General features: G+C 32.5%; 2 protein-coding genes across 3 annotated transcripts; one reads left to right on the forward strand and one right to left on the reverse strand.

Annotated features, from left to right (window-relative positions):
- Positions 1–2,188: 2,188 nt before the first annotated feature.
- Positions 2,189–13,653, reverse strand: LOC125059845 (immunoglobulin-binding protein 1). 2 transcript variants are annotated; one of them, XM_047664487.1, is made up of 8 exons: positions 13,522–13,653; positions 6,089–6,270; positions 5,555–5,763; positions 5,234–5,351; positions 4,687–4,912; positions 3,728–3,881; positions 3,509–3,590; positions 2,189–2,887 (listed from the first exon to the last, which is right to left on the reverse strand). In XM_047664487.1, the coding sequence occupies exons 2-8, from the start codon at positions 6,212–6,214 to the stop codon at positions 2,777–2,779; spliced, it is 1,026 nt and encodes a 341-aa protein (XP_047520443.1). In that variant the 5' UTR covers positions 6,215–6,270; positions 13,522–13,653; the 3' UTR covers positions 2,189–2,776. The 2 variants fall into 2 exon arrangements, with proteins under 2 accessions (XP_047520443.1, XP_047520442.1); XM_047664486.1 differs by lacking the exon at positions 13,522–13,653 and having other exon boundaries at positions 6,089–6,275.
- On the forward strand, positions 13,057–20,535 carry LOC125059844 (leucine-rich repeat-containing protein 15-like). Its single transcript, XM_047664485.1, has 3 exons — positions 13,057–13,278; positions 16,550–16,980; positions 18,413–20,535. The coding sequence occupies exons 2-3, from the start codon at positions 16,598–16,600 to the stop codon at positions 20,265–20,267; spliced, it is 2,238 nt and encodes a 745-aa protein (XP_047520441.1). The 5' UTR covers positions 13,057–13,278; positions 16,550–16,597; the 3' UTR covers positions 20,268–20,535.
- The last annotated feature ends 972 nt before the right edge of the window (positions 20,536–21,507 follow it).

Here is a 21,507-nt window from a genome sequence, read left to right on the forward strand (position 1 = left end):
ACATTGACCATTGTAAGGCCACATTATCATACAAGTTTTTAAGAGTCTATAAAACATTGACCAAAATTGTTGAGGCAGATTGTTTAAAATCATATCTTGCCTTAGAAATGCATCTTCCCTATACGACGATTAAAACCTTAATTTATTTATATGAATAACTATGTAACGTATGTTACGTTTCAATCAAACCTTACCCAGTTTAATTAAAAAATAATATCGATTTCATACACAGTATAACCATATGCGGTAAAAAATATGGCAATGACAAATGCCGTGACATACAACTCTTTAGTATCACCTAGATCTAGGTCTTACATATAAGGAAGAAACGAATTATAAATAGTATTAAAATGTTTACACATTGTTAAATTACCTTCGTATATATAACGCCTGCTAAAAATTTTTTTATCGGAGATTTTAATGTTGCTCTAAAAATTTCTACTAAGTTTGTTAATGCCATCTGCACGCTCTAAGAGCGGTATTAGTCTAGCAGTTAAGGCTGAGATACCTTACCCTTAAGTAGTACACTAATAGAGAAAATTTTACTACTGGCTGAATTCACAAGAAAAAAAAAAGTAAAAAAAAGGTTTAGGTTTTAAGTTTCTACTTGTTTTGTTTACACAGTATGTTTAGTTAAATTTTTATATTAATACCTTTATATTGTATTAGTATTTAGTTACTGTAAAATAGGAAATAAGGTAAATAAATAATTTGCGGTATGTTTAAGACATAATATGCCCAGCAATACGTTGCTCAACTATAAATCACACCAAAATAACACCTAAAAATATAAGTAGGTAACGTGATGATGATGTATACATCTGTAAAGAAATTAAATGCTTCTAAATTTATTGAATCTGAGAACAACTGGCAATAAAGTGACTTTTTTCAATCACTAAGTTTTTTCTTTCACAGAATATTTGTCAAGCTACTGGTACCATTACATGTGCTTCTCCTGACATCTTGAAGCTAATAATTGTAATTATAATGAATAATGTGTACCAAGCCGCAGTCAGTCTAAGTTTCAACTAGGTTCTTGACCTTCGCGTCGTGTCATTGAGAAAAATGACGGTATTACAGCACATCGTATCAGTAATGACGAATAAAATTGCACTTTCGATTTCGTTAGCCGCGGGCAGTGAAAGCCAAAACCCTGGCTGAAGATAGGTTTGTGACAATGAGATTTTGGACCTCTACATTTCTACGTCTGTACGGAAACTACTACTCAAAAACCTTGCCTGATTTCGAATTTCCATGCAAGGGAATTTGATTCTTTTTGATGCCAAAAAATTTTTTTTTTTTTAATTTCCGTTCTTTCCAAAAGAAATAAAGTCATATGTGAAACGAAATCTGTATATATACGCCAAGCTTATGAAAATCAGTACTTATTATATTAAAAATAATAAAATCTAATAAAGTGATAACTGTTATGAAGAATGCGTTCATAAACCGTGTAAAATATACAAAAAATATTGTGGAAATTTAAGTTTAATTATATGAAGTATGGTCACCCGTAAAGTTTTCTACGACACTTACGCGAGAGCAAGTGGCTATGACAGTGATGTGATAATAAGAAAGCATAACATGTAATATCTATTTTGATTGACGTCTTAACCGTGCGAAAACTTTCTCTTACAGGTGCTTGCTATCTTTAAAATTAGCTAATTGTAATGATAGAATATAATTTCTCTACAATAAGTTGCCTCATTTTATATTAGTTTCATCTCTCTTTCTTAGACATACATATTGGTTTTGAGGAAAAATTGTAGGAACCGGATTATTCAGAAATTTTCTGACTGATTTCTGTGGCTATGTCTCGGGGTAACGGTGTTGACCTAAGCTTGACCCGTTAATAAAAACCAAATCAGTCTGCATGCAACACATTGTTACTGTAGATTGTAAACACCAGATTTCTTTTTATTTTTTAAGTGTTTTGATGTGAGAATGTAAAATGATAGACTAACGCAATGTCATGACGCGTCTTAACTAACTTTTGATCAATCACAATCCAACGGAACAGGGCGAAAATTCGGCTTTCATTTTAAAATCTCAGTTTCAAGACATTAATAAGAAAGATTCGCACAAGTACTACCTGAATAAAATTATGATATTATTGATCAAACACAGACAGAAATATTCAGAATCAAATAAATCTAAAAAGGTGTTAAATAAAAAAACATATTTTTTAAATTGTTTTATTTTATAAGATCGAAAAATACATTTCATATGAGTGACTACACCAATTATGTTTTTTAACGTAGTCACTAGAGGGCGCTTTAAACTAATAAACAAAGCAAATTATTTTATTCTCGTGACATTTATATTTGCCAAACCACTATAACTCTCTAGTTTTTTTTCTAAACTTTTCAATTAAAATACAATGCTAATTCTTTTTAAATATTGAAAAATAGTGAATCATTAGGAAGTCATTAGTGGCAAATGTAACGTTAAATATCTGATATTTGACTATATAGCACTAATTGAACAAATTAGACAATAGTTCCTTCGAATTCATATTTAGTAATTAACTTTTTAATTAAGATGGGTCAGAACAAGCAAGCAGAAGATCACTCTTGCCTGTCACATGTACTGAGATTTGTCAAATTGACATTTTAAATTCTTAAGTAAATTGTTTTTTTACTGAAACTTGTAATAAGACTTTTTTAATTGATCACAAGAGATTTTATTCACAAATCCACTAGAAAAAAATCAATCAACTGTCAGCTGTCAACGTCAATGCGAGATTTATTTTTAACAGAATATAATCTATATTCGGCTAGCTCCTGTTATGTCTGTTGCCCCATCCACGTCTGTGATCGTCCTTGTATTCGTCCATACTCCGTTGGCGTGCTAACTCTTCGGGATCTTCATCTTCTACTAATTGCTCCTATACAAAATTTAGTTAAACAGTTATTCTTTAAAAACTTATGTTAACCCACAAATTAATAATATAATTTTCAAAACGATTAAAATTTCGGATCGCAACTCATCAGTCTCATAATATTCCAACATTTTAGACTAAAAAACTGTCATAATATGTTGTTTGAATTATTTATGTAATAACTGTAATTTTTAAAGTAACTCATGTAAATTAAAAGTGCTAATGTAAATCTTCACTAAAAGAGCATTCAACATTATGTACCTATAATAATATTTTCCACCATTATAACATTATTGTGCTGCAGAAGCGTACTGTTCAGGGTATTTGTTGTGTTTATCCGAGGGAGTCGGTACAGAATGAGTTTAAGGAATTCAATATTATGACCCTTTATGGTCAATATATACTTGAAGCCTTTTTGTATGTACAAAAAATATAAATGATTTTAAAACAAATGGTGACTTTCACCAGTATAATACGCAAAATAGAACTAATTGATTTAACTTCTTTTTTGAAGTTCATAAGTGTACTTGTATACCTATATGAATAAAGATATTTTGAGTTTGAGATTGGTAAAACACTATATTTTATCACTCCTCCTGGAGCATAATATTCTAATATATTCATTACCTTTTTTATTTGCTCAGTTTCATCTCCATCTGTTTCTGTATTCTGTATTGTTTTGTGTGGAATATTTGATGCAGCTGGAAACCTGGAATTAGTTAAAAAGAAATACAATATTTTATAACACAATATAAACAGCATAATCACATAGATTAAAAACAAATATATCAAACCACACATATTTTTCACACAGAAAACTAAAGTATGGAACAAAAATATACTAACGTTCCCTCCTGGACTCGTTTGTCATAGAATTCCTCAATGGTCATAGTATGCAATGAAGGGTATCCGGCTCCATACACGGCCTTTTGTATCGCATCACGTGTTATTATAACTGGCTTTAGGGGCGGGGCACGCTCACGATGTTTTGGTTTTATTTCTGGAATAAAAACAATAATATTGGACGTTACTAAATAGTAATAATAACTAAATAATAAACCTACTAAAGGACAATGTTGTATCTAACAAATTCTAACCCAATGCCGTATATTTTTTTTTGCATAAATAATTATTATTAATGAAAAAACTTTATTAACCAAGACCTTAACATCATTTAAAATAAGTTTCATAAAATTATTAGAATTGGACCGCTTGGGTCATTAACTAAATCATTTTTATATATAAAAGAATTTTATTTTATTATTTTTAATGTGATTCTCACATATTTAGAATTAATACCCTCCATTAACCCACGATCATTCATGCATGCATCATGTAAATAATGCTACATTCACTATTGTAACTTTAAAATTAAAATATTTATTAAATTACATATTTTAAAAACTGTTTTAATACATTGTATTTTCTTTTAACATTTCTATTCAACTTAATCATTTACTTAATTAATGTAACTAGAGTAGATTTTAACAGGTCCTCCACACACTCTGCAGTGTAAAAAAGAAAGTAGCTAGGGTGTGGTATGGCATAGATTCACAAGCATATTATATAATATTTAAATTAACTTACTATCAACAAAAATTATACATTTGTATGTATTTCCACAATTTTCTCTGAAAGTAAGAGAATGTTCATGGAACAGTCCAAGTTTCATCAAAACCTGTTCAATAGTTTTTAAGATATGGGTAAAAACACATTTTATTATTCAGTTGACAGGTATTTGATACTTTTTTTTGTTTACTTGTATTTTAATGAGGTTCATTGACTTTAATTGCTTTTATTCTCACCTCCCGCATGTTTAGACATATACTCCAAAATTGGCTTTTCCTGTTCAATACTGTTCAGTTCATCGAGGACTTGGTTCACATAATTCAATAAGAGGGTTGTGAAGTATTCTCTCTTTGTCTGATCATCTACATTTGGAGATTCCATGGATTTTGATAAAGTGCTTAATTTGTTTTTGAGCTCCTTCAACTCATTATATCTCTTTATTTTCGCCTCACGTGAAAGCACCTTTAGTATTTCATGTAAGCAAAATTGAAACAAATAATTGCATTATCTGTAACAAAGCAATCTCCCAAAAAATTACTAAATAGGTTTTATGCATAGCCTTTAGGCCAAAATATATATAATATATATACATAGTACTATAATCATAATTACAATATAGATGTAAGCAACAAGTAAAAGATTAAGAAAATGTCACAGCACCCACAACCAAACATAAATTTTTGTTAAACACAAAAAGAGAAAGATTTGAGATGTAAATCAGCTGTGGTAACCTATTACTTTAAACACTGGCTTGTTTGTTAAATATGAAATAAAATAACTTACCATGGTAGCTATTTTAGCCTGTTCAGTTTGAGATCTAGTGGCATTACTATCATCACTAGCAGTTTGTGGAATTTCAACATCTGTGACTCCATAATCGATACATCGCTGTATGAAGTCCCTGTAATTTTATTTATAAACTCTGAGACATTAAGGCAATTATTATATCTTTATCTCAATTAGGTGAGGCTAAAATGGTGATTACAATAATAAAGCTTTGTTTTGTATAATTGTATAACTTGTGTAAATTTTTTGTAAGCATTACCTTAACAATAAAACAAATTATAACTTGCAATTTTCTTTAGATTAATCACAAAAACTTACTTGAAGTAAATTTCAGCCACATTTATTACATCTTTTCTAGGCTGATTGCAAAGTTTTAATGTAAGAGTTCCCAATAGTGCAGGCAATAGAAGATATTGAAGAGTCTCCGTTGGTAACTCCTCTAGGGCTTCATTTTTACTAAACATGCCTGACATGGATACTAAGTTGGTAGCTTTCTCAAAGTTGGCTATTGCTGTTTTTACAGTCATCTGAAATAACAATTACTCAGTCCATCATTATAAACAATCATAATGAACTTACTTAATAATATTAACCATAATCATATGTCATTTTTTAATTACATATACATTAGGGATTTAGCAGTATTCATTGCATATGTTGAGAGATCATGTGTTTAAATTTTATTGGTACACAAACATCTGGTTCAGTTTTCTGAGAGATTGAGAATCTGAATAGTGAACATAAAGTTAAACCACGTTCTGATACCATAATTATATATTATAACCTCATAGTAATGATTTATATCAATCATGTTTCCCATGGACAGGCTTTATATTTATAAAACTTGCTTACCTGCACCGCATCACTGTTGGTGGCTTCGCTGCCGGTTTCCACTTTATCGAACAATTTCATTGCACTATCAAACACACTCTTTAAGGATTCACCATCATTGGAATTTGTTGGCTCGTTTTGCGCCATGGTTAAATTTTATTTTTACGATTATTACTTTTTGTGAAAATTGTATTGCTATATATCTGCACTGGCGTGAAAACAAAAATATTAAATAACACAAATTAGAAATCAGCTGACATTTTAATCTGACGTTCAGAAAATATTGACAATTGATATCTTCGTATAATGCTATTCTAAATCTAACAGCTAAGGGTATTCATAATCGCAAAATAAAATTGCCGCCAGTCGCTAGGAGATGTAACAGAACATTAGACGAAATCTTAATTGTAAAAATTAGAGAACGGGTCATTTGTACAGTTTTTCTCGTCATTCGGTGTGGTATGAGTACTAAGGTGGATAGGATATAATATATTAGAATTTAATTATAAAAGTATTGTTTAGTCAATGTAAGATTAGGTCAAAAAAATTGGATTAAGGAGTCATAATTCAGGCTAAGTGTCAGATTTCAGTCTTAAACTTTATGCTACGACTTTATATTAGGCATGCTTTGCTTCGCTAAACGCCTATCATTTGCGTATTTATAGGTCTACCAGGATCTGATGGCAAAAAGGGAAAAAAGAAATTGACGCTAGCAATACTGGGGAAATTGGAGTAAAACGTTTTGATACTTGTTTTTCCTTATAGCGGCTGATTCTGTGTGTGATACATGCAAAATATATAAAAATTTATCCAATGATAATTTTTGAAAATGTGGCGAATGTGGGGTTTGAAATTTAGATGAAAACTCCAATTACTTCATGAGTTTATTAATTAATTAAGAACTTGAAAATGGTTTCATATACTGCACATCCATAAAAAAGTCTTCAACGCAGTATTTATAATAAACCTTTCCTCCTGCATCTCAATTAACCGATCTTGTTCTATGAACTGATTTTCAATTTTTATTACATGTTCACAAGATTTTCGCTATTCATCGATCCCTATTTGAGAGAAAGAAACAGTGTAAAACTCATTTATCTTGTTTCTGATCAATTCTAAATCAACACTATCCAAGTTTATTTGTAGTATAAGAAACCCCTGAAATAAACCAAAGTTTAGTATAAGTACATAATATAATACACACGAAAAATCCCATAAACCAAAGTATCAAGATGTGTCATTCCTACTAACCAGTCAATGCTTGCACATGGCTCAATATCGATGATTGTGTATGTTCTGCATCTTGTTGATCAAGTATTCTTATTTGATAAACATTGAAAACAATATGTCTTGCTTGCGATCGAAGAGGTTTCTTCGACATTTTCATCACTTTTTAAAGGAAATTTGAAGCCAAACCAAAAACAATTCCTTGAAATTTCAGTTGACAGATGAAATTTTTCTTTTATTGCCATATGAAAATCGCTAATTTTTTTTTTTTTTGCCATCAGATTCTGGTAGACCTATAGTATTTTTATTTTCTTTTTTTTTTTTTTTTTTTTAATTTATTTATTAGCCGGATACAAAGTCCATTGGCAGTTTAAAAAAAAGAAGTATAACAAAATATCTTACAAAAATAACTATACTAACTTAACATAAAATACAATCAATTTATATAATACAATGGTGAGCTTTAAATTTTCTCAACCGTGTTTTTTATATAATAGTAAATAGCTTTGAATAGAACTGGATATTTCAGTAAATCTTGGACACGGCGGGGAATTTCTATTTGTGATGATTGACATTGATGACTACCATTTGCAGTGACTGATGAGTCTAAAGCTGATCTTGTCGGGTTATTTGCTAAAGAATTTCCAAGTTTAACTGTAGTCTGATTATTCTCATCAAAATCCATCAACTTCATAATATCCGTTACTAGTATTAATCGTTGAAATTTAAAGGTCGGGCAACTTAAGATGAGGTGGGATAAGTCGGCCTCATTTCCTCCACAGTATGTACATCTGTTATTATTTATAATTTTAAAACGAAATAAATGGCTTGGAGTCTGACAGTGGCCAAACCTCAAACGATTAATAATGGTTATAAATTTACGTTCATTGGCTCCTTTGTATTTATCATACCAAGGTTTACATGGGAGTTCCTTTTGGATCTCTGCATACCAACTACCTTTATGCTGTGAGGATAATTTCCAATAGCTTTCCCATAACTTGCGACTTCTTTGTTTTAAGTCGAAAAGAAAATCCGTAAAAGGAACTCTGCATGTAATACTATGATCCTCATCATAATTAGAATTGACAATACCATCTACAATATCATTTCCCTTGATACCCCTATGAGAGGGCACCCATTTAAATGTTACTGGAGTATCCAAAGATATCAATGTTTCTCTAATTTTATACAATAAATAATTATTTCTATAATGAGTATGACATTTGTCTAAAGCCATTAACACACTTTTTGCATCTGAAATTATTAGGAACTCCACATAGTTATCATTATTTTGTAAACTTTGTAAGTACAATACAACTTGATAGATAGCATAAGCTTCAGCTGTAAATATGCTGCAAGTATTACTTAACTTAAAACATTTTGAGGTTTTAGCCTGAGGATCATAGTAACCCGATTTCACTGCAGATGAAGATTTAGACCCATCAGTGTAGACTTTGTAACTGTTAGGCTTGGTACAGCAATAATCAAGAAAGTCTATATTATCTACTACACTGGACATATCTATATTTAATTTACACATAAGAGCTTTATATTTACAGAGATATACAGGCCATAGTTCAGATTTGTACATATTATCAGATAAATCAGTCATAAAGCTCATAATTCCCAATAATTCAGGGATCTGGTTATTGAGAACATTAGTCGCTGTTATACTTGAAGGCAAATCTGGTGTATTAGTGATAGTTATAGAATAAGAAAGTTTTGGAAGAAGAACATCATTCTGAGAAGTTATAACTTTCAGGCAAAATTTTTCAGCAATTAATACTCGCCGAATACATAGTGGTTCTACACATGACTCAACCTCCATAGAATTGATAGGAGTGGTACGCATTGCACCAGTAACAATTCTAAGAGCAATATTTTGGATAACATCGAGCTTTTTTAATAATATAGGACTAATATTCATATATGCCAGACAACTATAATCAAAATGACTACGTACTAAGCTTTTATATAATAAACAAAGAATTTTTGGATCAGAACCCCAAAAAGTTCCTGCTAAGGACCGCAAAATATTGATACCTTTCAAAGCTCTACTACAAATATAGTCAATGTGTTTGGTAAACTTTAATTTAGTGTCAAAAATTACACCAAGAAACTTTTTTTCGCTATTTTGAGGGATTAAATTATTGTTATACTTAACATTTACATTAGTATCAATACCATAAGCTAAAACTGAACTTTTACTACTATTTATATTTAATTTAAGTATCTCAGTATAATAGTAGTTAAGTTGACATAAAGCTGAATTAACTTTTGCTTGAGTAACCTGTAAATTACTGCCTACACTATATATTAAGATGTCATCAGCAAATTGTAATATTTTTACAGATTCAGTCACATATCTATATATTTGTGAAGTATAAAGGTTATACAGGATTGGAGATAAAGAAGACCCTTGCATCAACCCCTTGAATGCTAATTTTGGACCATGAAAAACATTATTGTATTTAATGTATAAGGAACGACCATAATACATATGGAAAATCCATTTTAAAAGCTTTCCTGGGAAGCCCAAGGAATATAGCACCCTAATTAATTGGTGAAGATCTACATTATCATATGCCCCCTGAACATCAAGGAAAACACAAATTGCAGTAGAACCTGATAACAAACACTTCTTCATATCAGTCAGGTAAGCTATAAAACTTTCTGCTGCACTTTTGCCTTTTCTGAATCCAAACTGACAAGAAGGAATAAGTTTCTGGTTTTCAACAAAATAGTCCAGTCTAATCTTAATCATTTGCTCAAATAATTTCCCTACACAAGATGTTAGAGAAATGGGTCTGTACGAATTAAAATGATCGTTGGGTTTGTCAGGTTTTAACACTGGTATGACACATTGCAACCTCCAGGATTCTGGAATCAATTGCTGAGACCAAAGCGAATTTAAAATATTAAGTAGAATATGTTTTACAGAAATATGTAGATTTTGAAGCATAATATAAGGAATATCGTCAAGACCAGGGGTTGTATTCTTTCTTGAGGACAAAGCCATGTCAAGTTCTTCAAAACAAAAAGAGTTCAGTAGAAACTTGCTCCACTGACTTCCATCATTAAATTCAAATAAACCAGAAATATTATCGTTGTTATTACTAGGCTGCCCTAACTTCTCTAAAAAACTTGCTATCCACTCATCATTTTTAGACATATTTCTATTAATGTTAATTCTCTTAAATCTTCTAATAAAATTCCACACTCGGGATACTGGAGTGAATCTATTAAAAGACGAACAAAGACTTTTCCAACTGTCTTTCTTAGCCATTTTTATAATAATTTTTTTCCTCGAATCTATTTTCTTATATTCTATATAATTGTCCATTGTCATATTACGTCTATAATTAGCTAACGCTTCTTTTGATTTGGTTACAGCCTCGGCACAAGTATCATTCCACCAAGGAGCTGGAGGAGCAGACTTTTTACTAGAAGATTTATGCTTTAACAATGGAACACAGTTTTCTTTTAAACTAAGTAGTAATTTAGAAAATTCATCATATTGAACTAAAGGATCAATTGTTGAAGGAGAAAATTTATCAAATATATCTTTGGATTTGTCATTGTACATATTCCAGTTTGTTTTATTATATAAATACTTATGTATAGACTCTTGAACTGTATATTTTTGAGTTGAGGTAATGATGTTAACAAAAGTAGGTAAATGATAGCTCCCTAAAGGGTCATCACCGACATACCACTCACAAAGTGGTGCAATATCAGGGCTAACACAAGTAACATCAATAGCTGATGCATTATTACCAGGTCTAGAAATAGTAGTAGGGTCACCAGAATTTAAAATACATAAATCAGCATCATCAAATATATCAAATAATTCACGACCTCTTGAATTGGTAGTATCACAACCAAAAGCTATATTGTGAGCATTAAAATCACCAGAAACAAGACAAGGCTTGGGTAATTGCAAAATAATCTTTCTCAAATTAATCAAACTAATTGAGCTATTATTTGGTGGACAGTAGACACAGAGCACTGAGACAGGACCACATCCTGTAATTATAGAAATAGCTATAAATTGAATATTTTGATAGAAAGTAGTTTTTAAGACCTTAAATTTAATATCATTTTTTATTAAAATACCTACACCGCCATGTTCATTTTTAGCATTTTTTCCTATGTAGTTATAGCCAGAGATTGATAAATAGGGGTTTGAATCTTTTAACCAGGTTTCATTGAGAAGACACACATCTATGTTATTTTGAATTAATGATGATTTAAGTAAAGCCTTTTTATTATTGACACTCTGAATATTATGTTGCATTATTTTTAAAACAGCCATTATTTGGTAAGATTTTCTATTAATATATCTTTAATGTGTGTGGTTGTGTTTGTTTTATTCGAATTAGCTAATGTAACTAAGGTTTTTATTATTTTTTGTAAAAAGATATCATCTTTTACAAGGTAGTCATAGGTCAAGGTGTTGGAGTTAGTATTTGGTGTTTGAACGGTTGAAACCGGTGCTGTGATAGGGGACTCATGACTATTTTCAATTTTCTTAAACGGGGTAGACTTAGTTTTCAATGCAAATGTCAATGATTTGTCTGTTTTCGCTTTGGTCAATGCAGGAAAATCTTTGTTTGATACTACTGTTGAATACATTCTGGTCAAGTAATTTGTTTCATGTTTTTTACGTTGTTCTATTTTAATGGGACAAAACTTAGATATAGCTAGGTGGTCCCCACCACAGTTGCAACACTTCAAGATGTCTGACGAGCACTCCTTGTAGGAATGTGCACCTGAACATCTTGAACATACATCATCATTTCGACATATTTTCGCATGGTGCCTAAACTTCATGCACTTGAAGCATTGCATCAGTGGTGGCACATAAGTATATACCCTGTACCTCCACTTGTCCAGAAAAACATATTGTGGGAGGGAAGTGCCTACAAATGTTACACTCACCGTAGTGAGAGGGACTATTTCCTGACCTACTTTCTTGGTGAACCGTCTTACAGCTATAATTTCGGCATCCGCCATCAGTTTTTCATACAGTTCTGCATTGCTCGACTCCTTGTCGACGAATCTAATAATGCCGGTTCTCTCCACCGACGCTGCTGGTATGTACGCCTTCAAATTGTTTTCCTTAAGACAACTATGGCTTAGGAAGTCATTTGCTGCTACCGCCTGTTTGAAGACTACCATTATTTTGTTCGCATTTAATCTACGCTTTTCAACAATGCCCTTTACATTTTTGAAAAATTTCGAGAGATATAAGGGGTTTTTGTTCCCAATTTTCTCATTAATTCCTTCAACATAGATCGGGAATTCCTCCTTAGAGCTGTTGTCCGGGTATGACCTCTTATATTCAGGTTTAAAAAAGGGTTTGTACTTATCGTCTGGTGACGAAGACGCCGCTGGAAGCTGCTCCTTCATTTTTCGCTTCTTTGTTGTCCGCGGTGTCGCCATACACCCATCGTCATCTCCGCCGCTCTCCGGCTCCATTACGACTAGTCCCAGCTAGGTATTTCGTTAGTTTACCAACTTATTTGAATTTATTGAAAAAATTGTTTAAAAAAGGCGCCCTTCCAGTTCCCGCCAAAAAAGGAAGTCCAAATTTTTATTTTCATAACAAACATGTTGCCACCATTGTAATAATTAAAATATAAACCATAGAGTACATTACATATATAGATATAAAGTATAAACCATACAAAAGTTGAGCTACATAAAGCAAGTCATCAACTAGGCTATATTCCGTCGTCGTGGAACTCTATCGACATTATGTGTTTATAACTTAGTAGAATATTCTATGGCAGTAAGAGTGCACGTAAAATACTGTGTGCAATTCATATAAGCTTATTGCAATCACGTAAACAGCGGGCCGGAAAAATATTGTATGCGACCTCGGACTTAGTGTAAAACAGACTTGTTACAAGTTGTGTTAGTCACGTTTTCGGGAATCAAAACAATTTTCCTTGGATTTCAATCGTACTACGATCTCGTAGGTAAGTTGCTCAATTTTATAAAGTGAAGCAGAATTGTAATAATGATATGTACCGATGCACTTTCAAACGCTCAAAATATTTTGAAATACAGAATCCTAATGCGTAGTTACAGAAAAAAAAAATATAGTAAATTTGGTTGATTTCTTAGGATAAATAGTAAAAGTAAAAGGAATCGTATCTTTAAAGTTACTATTGTTATGTAAAAAATGCATAAAGTTACTCAACATAATATGAACTTCAAACCTGTTGTACGAGTCCACACAGCATCGACAGAAGGGTTTGTAAAACTTGTCTTTATTTCATTTTGTCTTCGACTTTGAGTGAAAAATATATTATGAGTTATTTTTACGCCTTCCTTTAGGTTTCATCTGTTATGGTCCGTGTTACTGATCAAAATAACTGAAATCGACTTATATGCGCAATAGACGAGCCCACTTTTACTACACGCAATTAGGATATACAATATAATAAAAATCTAATACAAATAATAAACTTAAGTTTGATTATAATTATTATTTATTTATTTTGTACATATAATGTTATTTACACTTTGCGATAGAAATTGCGACTCTAATTTGCTACGTAGTTTATATTAGGCGCCTTTTTTATGGTTGTTTGATTTCGAATTATAGTTTGAGTGGATATAATTTTATCGCGTGTACCACGTTTAAAAAAAACACTAACATAATACAACACTTGTGGATGTCAATTATATATTTTATTTTAAAATCAATAAACTGTCTAGACTTTAGATATTTTGCTTTACATCAGGTTTGGGTTTGGCTTGGCGTTATAACACATTTCTGCAAACAATCATGTCTAAATCTTTTAAATGTAATGGCGTAAGTAAAAATTTTTTTTGTAGTAATAGTATTGATCACTTTTAAAGGCATTCATCAGCAAGTTAGTGTTTAAACGGATAATAATAGAGCTATGATAAAAAATAATAAGTAACGGACATAATCGCGATCATATTACATTTTTAAAATATCTCGACGTTTCCATTGTTCTTCAACAATCATGTTCAGTGAGACTTTACAAAACAAGCCAATACTTAGTGTTATTTAAATATGTAACACTCGATTAAACCACAGACAATTTTATTATAGATATTTCGTATTATTCATAGATTTGAATCACACATGTTGACTCATAAAACAGAAGTGGCCGTTTTATTTGTGCATCTCTATTTTAATTTAACTGTTTCACCCCCACCCAAAGAATCTGGGTGTTTCCATTTTTCAACCAAATTTACTTTCCTGTTATATTTAATTTTTCTAGAACTGCTGCTAAAAATATATCTCAAATTTCTTGTAATGTCTAACGAACATTGTCATATTATCGTATTACAACTTATAATAAAATATTTAGATAACACAGTCATCAAAATCAAAGTATATTTTGTTTACGTCTAAACTGGTAAACAAATTAAAACATATGTTTACCAAATAATTTGGCGATGTAAAATTCAAATTTAGCCAATTATTTCTTACAAAAACAAACAAATATTTTTTACAGTGTCATTTTAAGGCCATAAGGTAGATTATCTAGTTATATATTCATCAAATTAAATATATAAAGAAAACTTGGCGTCAATATCAGCACTACGAAACAATACTCGATACTTTTCCATTGCAGTCTAAATATTGTTATCGTAAATTTTTATAAACATAAATACGAGATGGAATTTGTTTGATGTAACTTTCGACTTCCTATCTTATGTCTAACATAAACTTTACCATGGGACATATTTTAATCCAATCATGGGATACAGATAATGAATCGCAAACTATTCTAGTACCCATCGCGAGTACAATTTAAATTAGTATAAATAAATTAAATCCCCAAAGCTTTATCTTCTTTAATCGACCCATTTGTAACGCGTCTTTGAAATTTATGAACAAAATGGCTTGTTTACTTAAGTGGATCACTCAACAGGCGCGCCCGGTAATCACATTAATAAAAGAAACGACTACTAAAATAGTGTTATTTTCCGTTCTTTTCTGTTAAAAGCTAGTAGCAAGATTACTTTTTAGTCATTATTTCTTTCGTCGTTCTTGTTTAGAAAAATATTTAAAGCAATGTTGTATTATTTAATTTTCTATATTTGCCTAAAAATTTATGAAAGAGTTTTTAAATATACATTTTAATACTAATACAGATATCTAACCTTAAAATATACTAACTAAAATGTATTATTAAAAGACCGATTCCGAAGACCCTGGCAAGGTTTCCCTAATACCTAGACTAATTCTTTGTCTGAGGTAGCTGCCAGCTCTTCGACTAACCTTTTTGAACCTTAAATACATACGAAGTCGATGGGTACTTTCGCCACAAATACCCAATGGAAAGTTCATAGCGATAAAAAAGTTCGTATATCACTTCGGCTGCAATGATCCATCATCAATGATATCGCTATCTGAAATGCTTTAGAGGATTATTTGTATCAAATGATAAGCTTAGCATGCCTATTCTATTACTATATTCCATTGCGCTTCTGGAAAATTCTGGCGGGAAACAGTTAGACTCGGTCAGCAGGATGCGGCCATTACAACGATTGTGTCGCTATTCGTCAGATTACTTGTATTGTGGACTCACCTCATTGTAAAAAATCCAATTAAAGGGCACTGGTCTTTGTCGATTCTAGATTTCAGTTCAAATTGGACCAATTTTATAACTTTTCTACTGTAAGAGTTTACGAAAAATAACTCTTTAGATATGAAAATGCTAAGTAGTGTTAGTAATAAAAATCAACAATTTTGAATCTGTAATCAAAACTTATTTAATAAACAATACGTCAACAATGTGCATCTGCAGTAGTTCATAGGATGACTTTGTATACATTGCATTGTCGTGATAGTTTTAAACAATCGCTAATCGATACATCACGTTGCACAATAGTTACTTGCAATGTCTAAAGTACATAGTATAAGATCCCGATATACAACGACCTTCACTGAGGGGTTTTATTCGATGAAACGTATTTTATATTTAAATTATTTTATTGAATTTGTCTAATAATCAAACCGGTGAAATGTTAAATATATTTATTGACATATTAAATTAAATATAAAATACGTTTATATCGGGATCCTATACTGATATAATGGTACCTATGTTTTCCTCCTAAGACGACCTTAAATGATTCATGTTCGTTGAAAACTGGAATTTCCTTTACAAAAGAGTTCCTTCTTCGCTTCATTAACATCAATTGTTACCTCGTAGAAATAAAGATATTTTGTTGTGAAATACATGTTATTTACTGTTTCAGATCGAATAGCATGGGTGAACCGAGGAATTGAAGATTCACTCAAATAAAATGGCAAACACAGCTGTATTTTTTCTATGTCTGATTGCTCTGCATCTTGGCTACAGTTTCAACGGAGACAGTTTTGAACTAGAATGCCCAGACGAATGCGACTGCCACTACTTCAGGATAAACTGGGTCACGGACTGTTCTGAGAGTAACCTGACAGAAGTTCCATACGATGAGCTGAGTCTCAGCGTCTACATTCTAGATCTAAATGGAAACAATATAACGAGTCTTAAATCATTCCCTAGCGATATTAAGATGAGGAGATTGCAAATTGCGGATAATAGGCTGACAAGAGTCGAGCGGCAGGCATTCAAAGGACTCGAGTATCTGATAGACGTTGATTTGTCTGGCAATAACATCACTTATGTTGATCCCGAAACCTTCTTGTGAGTAAAATCAAATTGTAAAACGTATGGCTTTAACTTCCTGTCAAAGTCAAAGTCAAAAATTATTTATTAATGTAGGTTTAATGTACACTTATGAACGTCAAAAAAGAAATATACATTGAATGCTTCTAATTTTACATTTATTGCCAGTTCTCAAATCAAGGGCGTAGAACGGAAGAGAAGAACTGGAAATAAACTCTCCGCCACTCTTTAATCGCCAGGTTTTTTGTTTTACACATCGTTTGTAAGGAGATCCAACCATTAGGTACACCATGTTGAACATGACATCTTAAGTAATAAATTATAATAAAATAAAACTGTACAAATCTAAATACGAAATTCCTCCCTATTAATTATTCTAGATATTTAATTAATATTATAATATTTACGCTAATAGACTGTAATGCTGTCATTGAAATTATTACGCCCATTGTTTACATAAGTTATATTTTCTCACGTTCCATTGTTCGGTTCAGTCACTGTATAATAGAAGTGATGACAAAATTATAGCAATTTATTCTAAGTTGTTGCGGTCTACCCGAGGTACAATTGGCACTCGTGATGTCAATATTAGATAATGGCCACGCAAAATAAGGATTGAATTACTGACCATATCGTCCCACCCTTCGCACTTGCAAATTTATGATAACATTACAATTAGTCTTATAAGTTACTTTCATAACGTACTTAATTTAATGAATACCTACTATTCAATTAGAGCAGTGTTGGCTTAGTGGCCTGATCGTTGCGACTGTTATCCATGAGGTCGTAGGTCCGAACCAAGGCTGTACACAAATGGACTTTTGTCAATGTGTGCACTTGTATATGCGTATTTAACACTCGATACGGTGAATGAATCTTCCAACCCGGCTGTTCACCTTAGAAAAACCCTCCAAAGATACAAATCTCTCAAACTCAACCTTAAAAAATTCTAAAAATCACACAAAGTTAAGCCGCCAATTGAATATTACATATAACATACAACGTCAACACCCTGTCATACGACTACGACAATACGACTGACTATTAGAACTGGAAGAATAGTTACCCGATTGAAAGGACCCTTAGACCGCTGGGAAGATGATCTGAAAAGATCAGCTGGCATAAACTGGTACTCCATAGCACAAGACCGACAACAATGGGCATCTTTGGAGGAGGCCTTTACCCAAACATTACTAACATAATCTAAGCTATTCCTACTAATAAAAATGCTTATTATTATTATTTATTACGGTAAATGAAACACATCCTGAGGAAATAGACATGCTTTAGATCCAAAAAGGCGAACACAGAAGGCTGATCCCCTACTTACCTATTAGTAAAACAAATGATCACGAAAATGAGACAGAAATCTGAGGCCAATCCCAAGGGTTGTTGCGCCGCTGGGTTTAGTATGAAATTACGAATTATAACTTTTTTTTTTCAATTACAGAGATTCCCGAGGCCTACTGAATGTCGAGTTGCAAGACAATCCTTTGGGCGTCATTGAGGGACCCTTTCTTATATCCGGAACACTTCAATACCTAGACATCAGCAATTGTAAAATTTCTAGCATCAACCCGGTGTTCTTTAATAATATTACCTCCATCACCACACTCGACCTCTCAAATAACCCTTTGGTTAGTCTAGACGCTGCTGTTTTTGATAATTTAACAAGCTTAGATACACTCAAGTTAAATGATTGTAAACTAAAATACCTACCTGAAAACATTTTTGAAACATTGGTAAATTTGAAGAATCTAGAGCTAGCCGGAAACTATTTAACGGAAACAAACTGGCCTGAAGTTTTGGGAAACCTGCCAAGATTGGAGTATTTGAATCTGCGGAAATCGCAAATCACTTACTTGTCGGAAGATACGTTCTCGAACTGCACAAACTTGTTCACGCTTGTTCTAGCTGACAACAAATTGCTCGATTTAGATGTGGCTGCGACATTGGGAAACAGCGTCAACCATTTGGAACTGCTGGATCTGTCAAATTGCCATATAAAGGGACCGATTTCTGGGGAAGCTTTCGCAAATGCAACGAGGTTAAAGTCTCTCTATCTGTCAGGAAATCCACTTTTTGCTCCTGACTTACAACAGGCATTAGCACCTTTGCCTAAGTTAGAAAAGCTCTTCTTGAGCAATTGCGGTCTTCGAAACCTTCCAGATAATTTTAATGTCTTCGAAAATCTGATTGAACTTGATATTTCACATAACCCGCTGGCCAATGTATTCACAAGATTACTTGCGCCACTTGACAAATTAGAATATCTTAATATGGGTTACAGTAATTTGTCATTTGTTGGACCCGACACTTTCTCACATATGACCTCCATGAAGAGGCTGGTCCTATCAGGCAACGACTTATTGTCATTAGAGGCCGGGCTTTTCGGCAACCTTACACAATTGACAACTTTAGAGTTAGAATTCTGTGGACTCAAGAGACCGTTAAATGCAAACGCTTTCTTTAAAAACCTCACGTATACCGACTTGAGAGAAATCAAACTTGGAGGCAATCCTTTAATAATCCCTGAAGTTGGCCCATTATTCCCGAAGGCTCTGTCGCAAGTGACAGTCCTAGATTTAAGCAACAGCAACATAACGTCATTAAATCCGGATGCTTTCAAAAACACTGAAAATATAACGGATTTAAATTTAGCAGGAAACAAAATTTCCTCGGCCGTAGGCGATTTAGCCTTTTTAGAAATACTTCATCACCTTGAGAAAATAAACCTCAGTAACAACAACTTGACCACCATAGAACCTGACGTGTTCGCACACAATCCTAAACTACACTCGCTGAAATTAATAGGAAATCCGTTCATATGTGACTGTAAAATTGCCGAGATGTGGGACTGGGCTAACATGATCAAGGGAGATCTCGATGTTCTCGTAGGAGCCAAGAGTAATGAGAAAGACATCGTTGTCAAAGGAAACAAGAAGAAGAAAAACCTTTACTGTCATTACAAAGAACTACGTAATATTACGATCACCGCAAACAAAACTGTTCCTGGTAGAAGGCCCTTCGCAAGGCATAGAGAAATCACCTATGCCAATAGAACGTGGGCAAAGTATGTGAGAGAATCGGGATGTGAGCCTGTGGTTAAAATACTACGGCCAGTTGCTCTAGTGGCCGACCGACCAGTCCGTACCGATCACAAGGATAATATTTCAATTACCGCTTTGTCTTTAGCTTTTGTAGCTATTCTTCTTGGTGCTGCTACAGTGGTTATGACCTGGAGACTGTTCCAGAGGCGAACAAAATTTGAAATCGACACAGAGAACCACAGAAAGAGCAGTTAAGCGTACTTTGTAATTGTTAAGCTCATACAAATGCGCAATGTACGTGTTAAGAATTTGAAGTTTTGTAGTTATATTGTGACAAAGCTGAATTTATAAAAAGTGATTTCGTAATTTACATAATAATTTATTACTAGTCAAATTCGAAAAATATACTAAAATCTTTCCTGTTAGATTGTAGTTTAGTTTTATAAATGTAAGTTATTTTCAGTATTATTGGTATATGTATTGAGTTTTGCTTCGATAATAAAGATTAATCTACATACCTAAACCTGGCTTTTTAATAAGAACTGAATATTTGTACCTCAAGGGCATCGTTTCTCAAGTGTGGGGTAGAAACCGTTGGGGAAGGGGGTCGAGTTTTAAATAGGGTTGCAGTCTGTTGAAAAATAATAAATACAAACTACATATAAAAGATTCGTTAAACGTAGCGCGCTATGTACATACTATTACTTAAAAGTACGAACAAAATCGAAGTTGGAGAAAAGACATATTTGAGCCGTTTATTATTTTCTGCCTCGTCTGCGGCCGCCCCATCTTTTTTGCTTGCCTGCAGGAGATGAGACGGGGCAAACGTGTGCACACAAGTAGCATCCCTTACGAAAGCCCGTCTTATATATTATTTTATATATATATGATACTAGCTGGTGCCCGCGCCTTGGTCTGCGAAGGATTAAAATAATATTTGTCCAAATGATGTAGCGTGAAAGACATTTTAATCTACTTTAAATACCAGAAGCGAAAGAAGTATCTATTTTCATTTAGGAATCAATTTATATTACCAAGTGAGTAGTTATGGTTTACTATTTTGCCTATAATGGCTTACACTTAAGATATAGATATATATTGTCGTGGGCTTTTTTGTAGAACTATTTAAGATAAATATTTCCAACACGCATTAGGTACATAATATGTGTAACTCTCTCACTTTATAAATTTTAGCCTGTGTTATTCTGATGTATAAGCTATATTATTGTAGTTTCATTAAAATCCATTCAGTAGTTTATAGTGAAAGAATAACAAACATCCATCCATACTTACAAACTTTCGGGTTTATAATTATAGGATTGTAAGTTTTTGACATACTATCAAATTTAGCGCTAAGTTTCTGATATTACCCATACGAGCGAGTGTTAATAGAAACGATTGATCCATATTCGACAATCTATCACTGTTCATTACTGATTGTTAAGTACATACGACGAGAATGACCCTTCATTTCAATTTTTGATGTAGAGTCCCT

Source organism: Pieris napi, chromosome 20 (assembly GCF_905475465.1).
Source record: "Pieris napi chromosome 20, ilPieNapi1.2, whole genome shotgun sequence".
Taxonomy (NCBI): Eukaryota; Metazoa; Arthropoda; class Insecta; order Lepidoptera; family Pieridae; genus Pieris; species Pieris napi.

Coding starts and splice junctions, on each gene's coding strand:
- LOC125059845 (XM_047664487.1), bottom strand. CDS start 6,214: ATGGCGCAAAACGAGCCAACAAATTCCAATGATGGTGAATCCTTAAAG. Junction 5,764..6,088: donor CCAACAGTGATGCGGTGCAG/GTAAGCAAGTTT, acceptor TTGTTATTTCAG/ATGACTGTAAAAACAGCAAT. Junction 3,882..4,686: donor TATGTCTAAACATGCGGGAG/GTGAGAATAAAA, acceptor TTTTTATTCCAG/AAATAAAACCAAAACATCGT.
- LOC125059844 (XM_047664485.1), top strand. CDS start 16,598: ATGGCAAACACAGCTGTATTTTTTCTATGTCTGATTGCTCTGCATCTT. Junction 16,981..18,412: donor GTTGATCCCGAAACCTTCTT/GTGAGTAAAATC, acceptor TTTCAATTACAG/AGATTCCCGAGGCCTACTGA.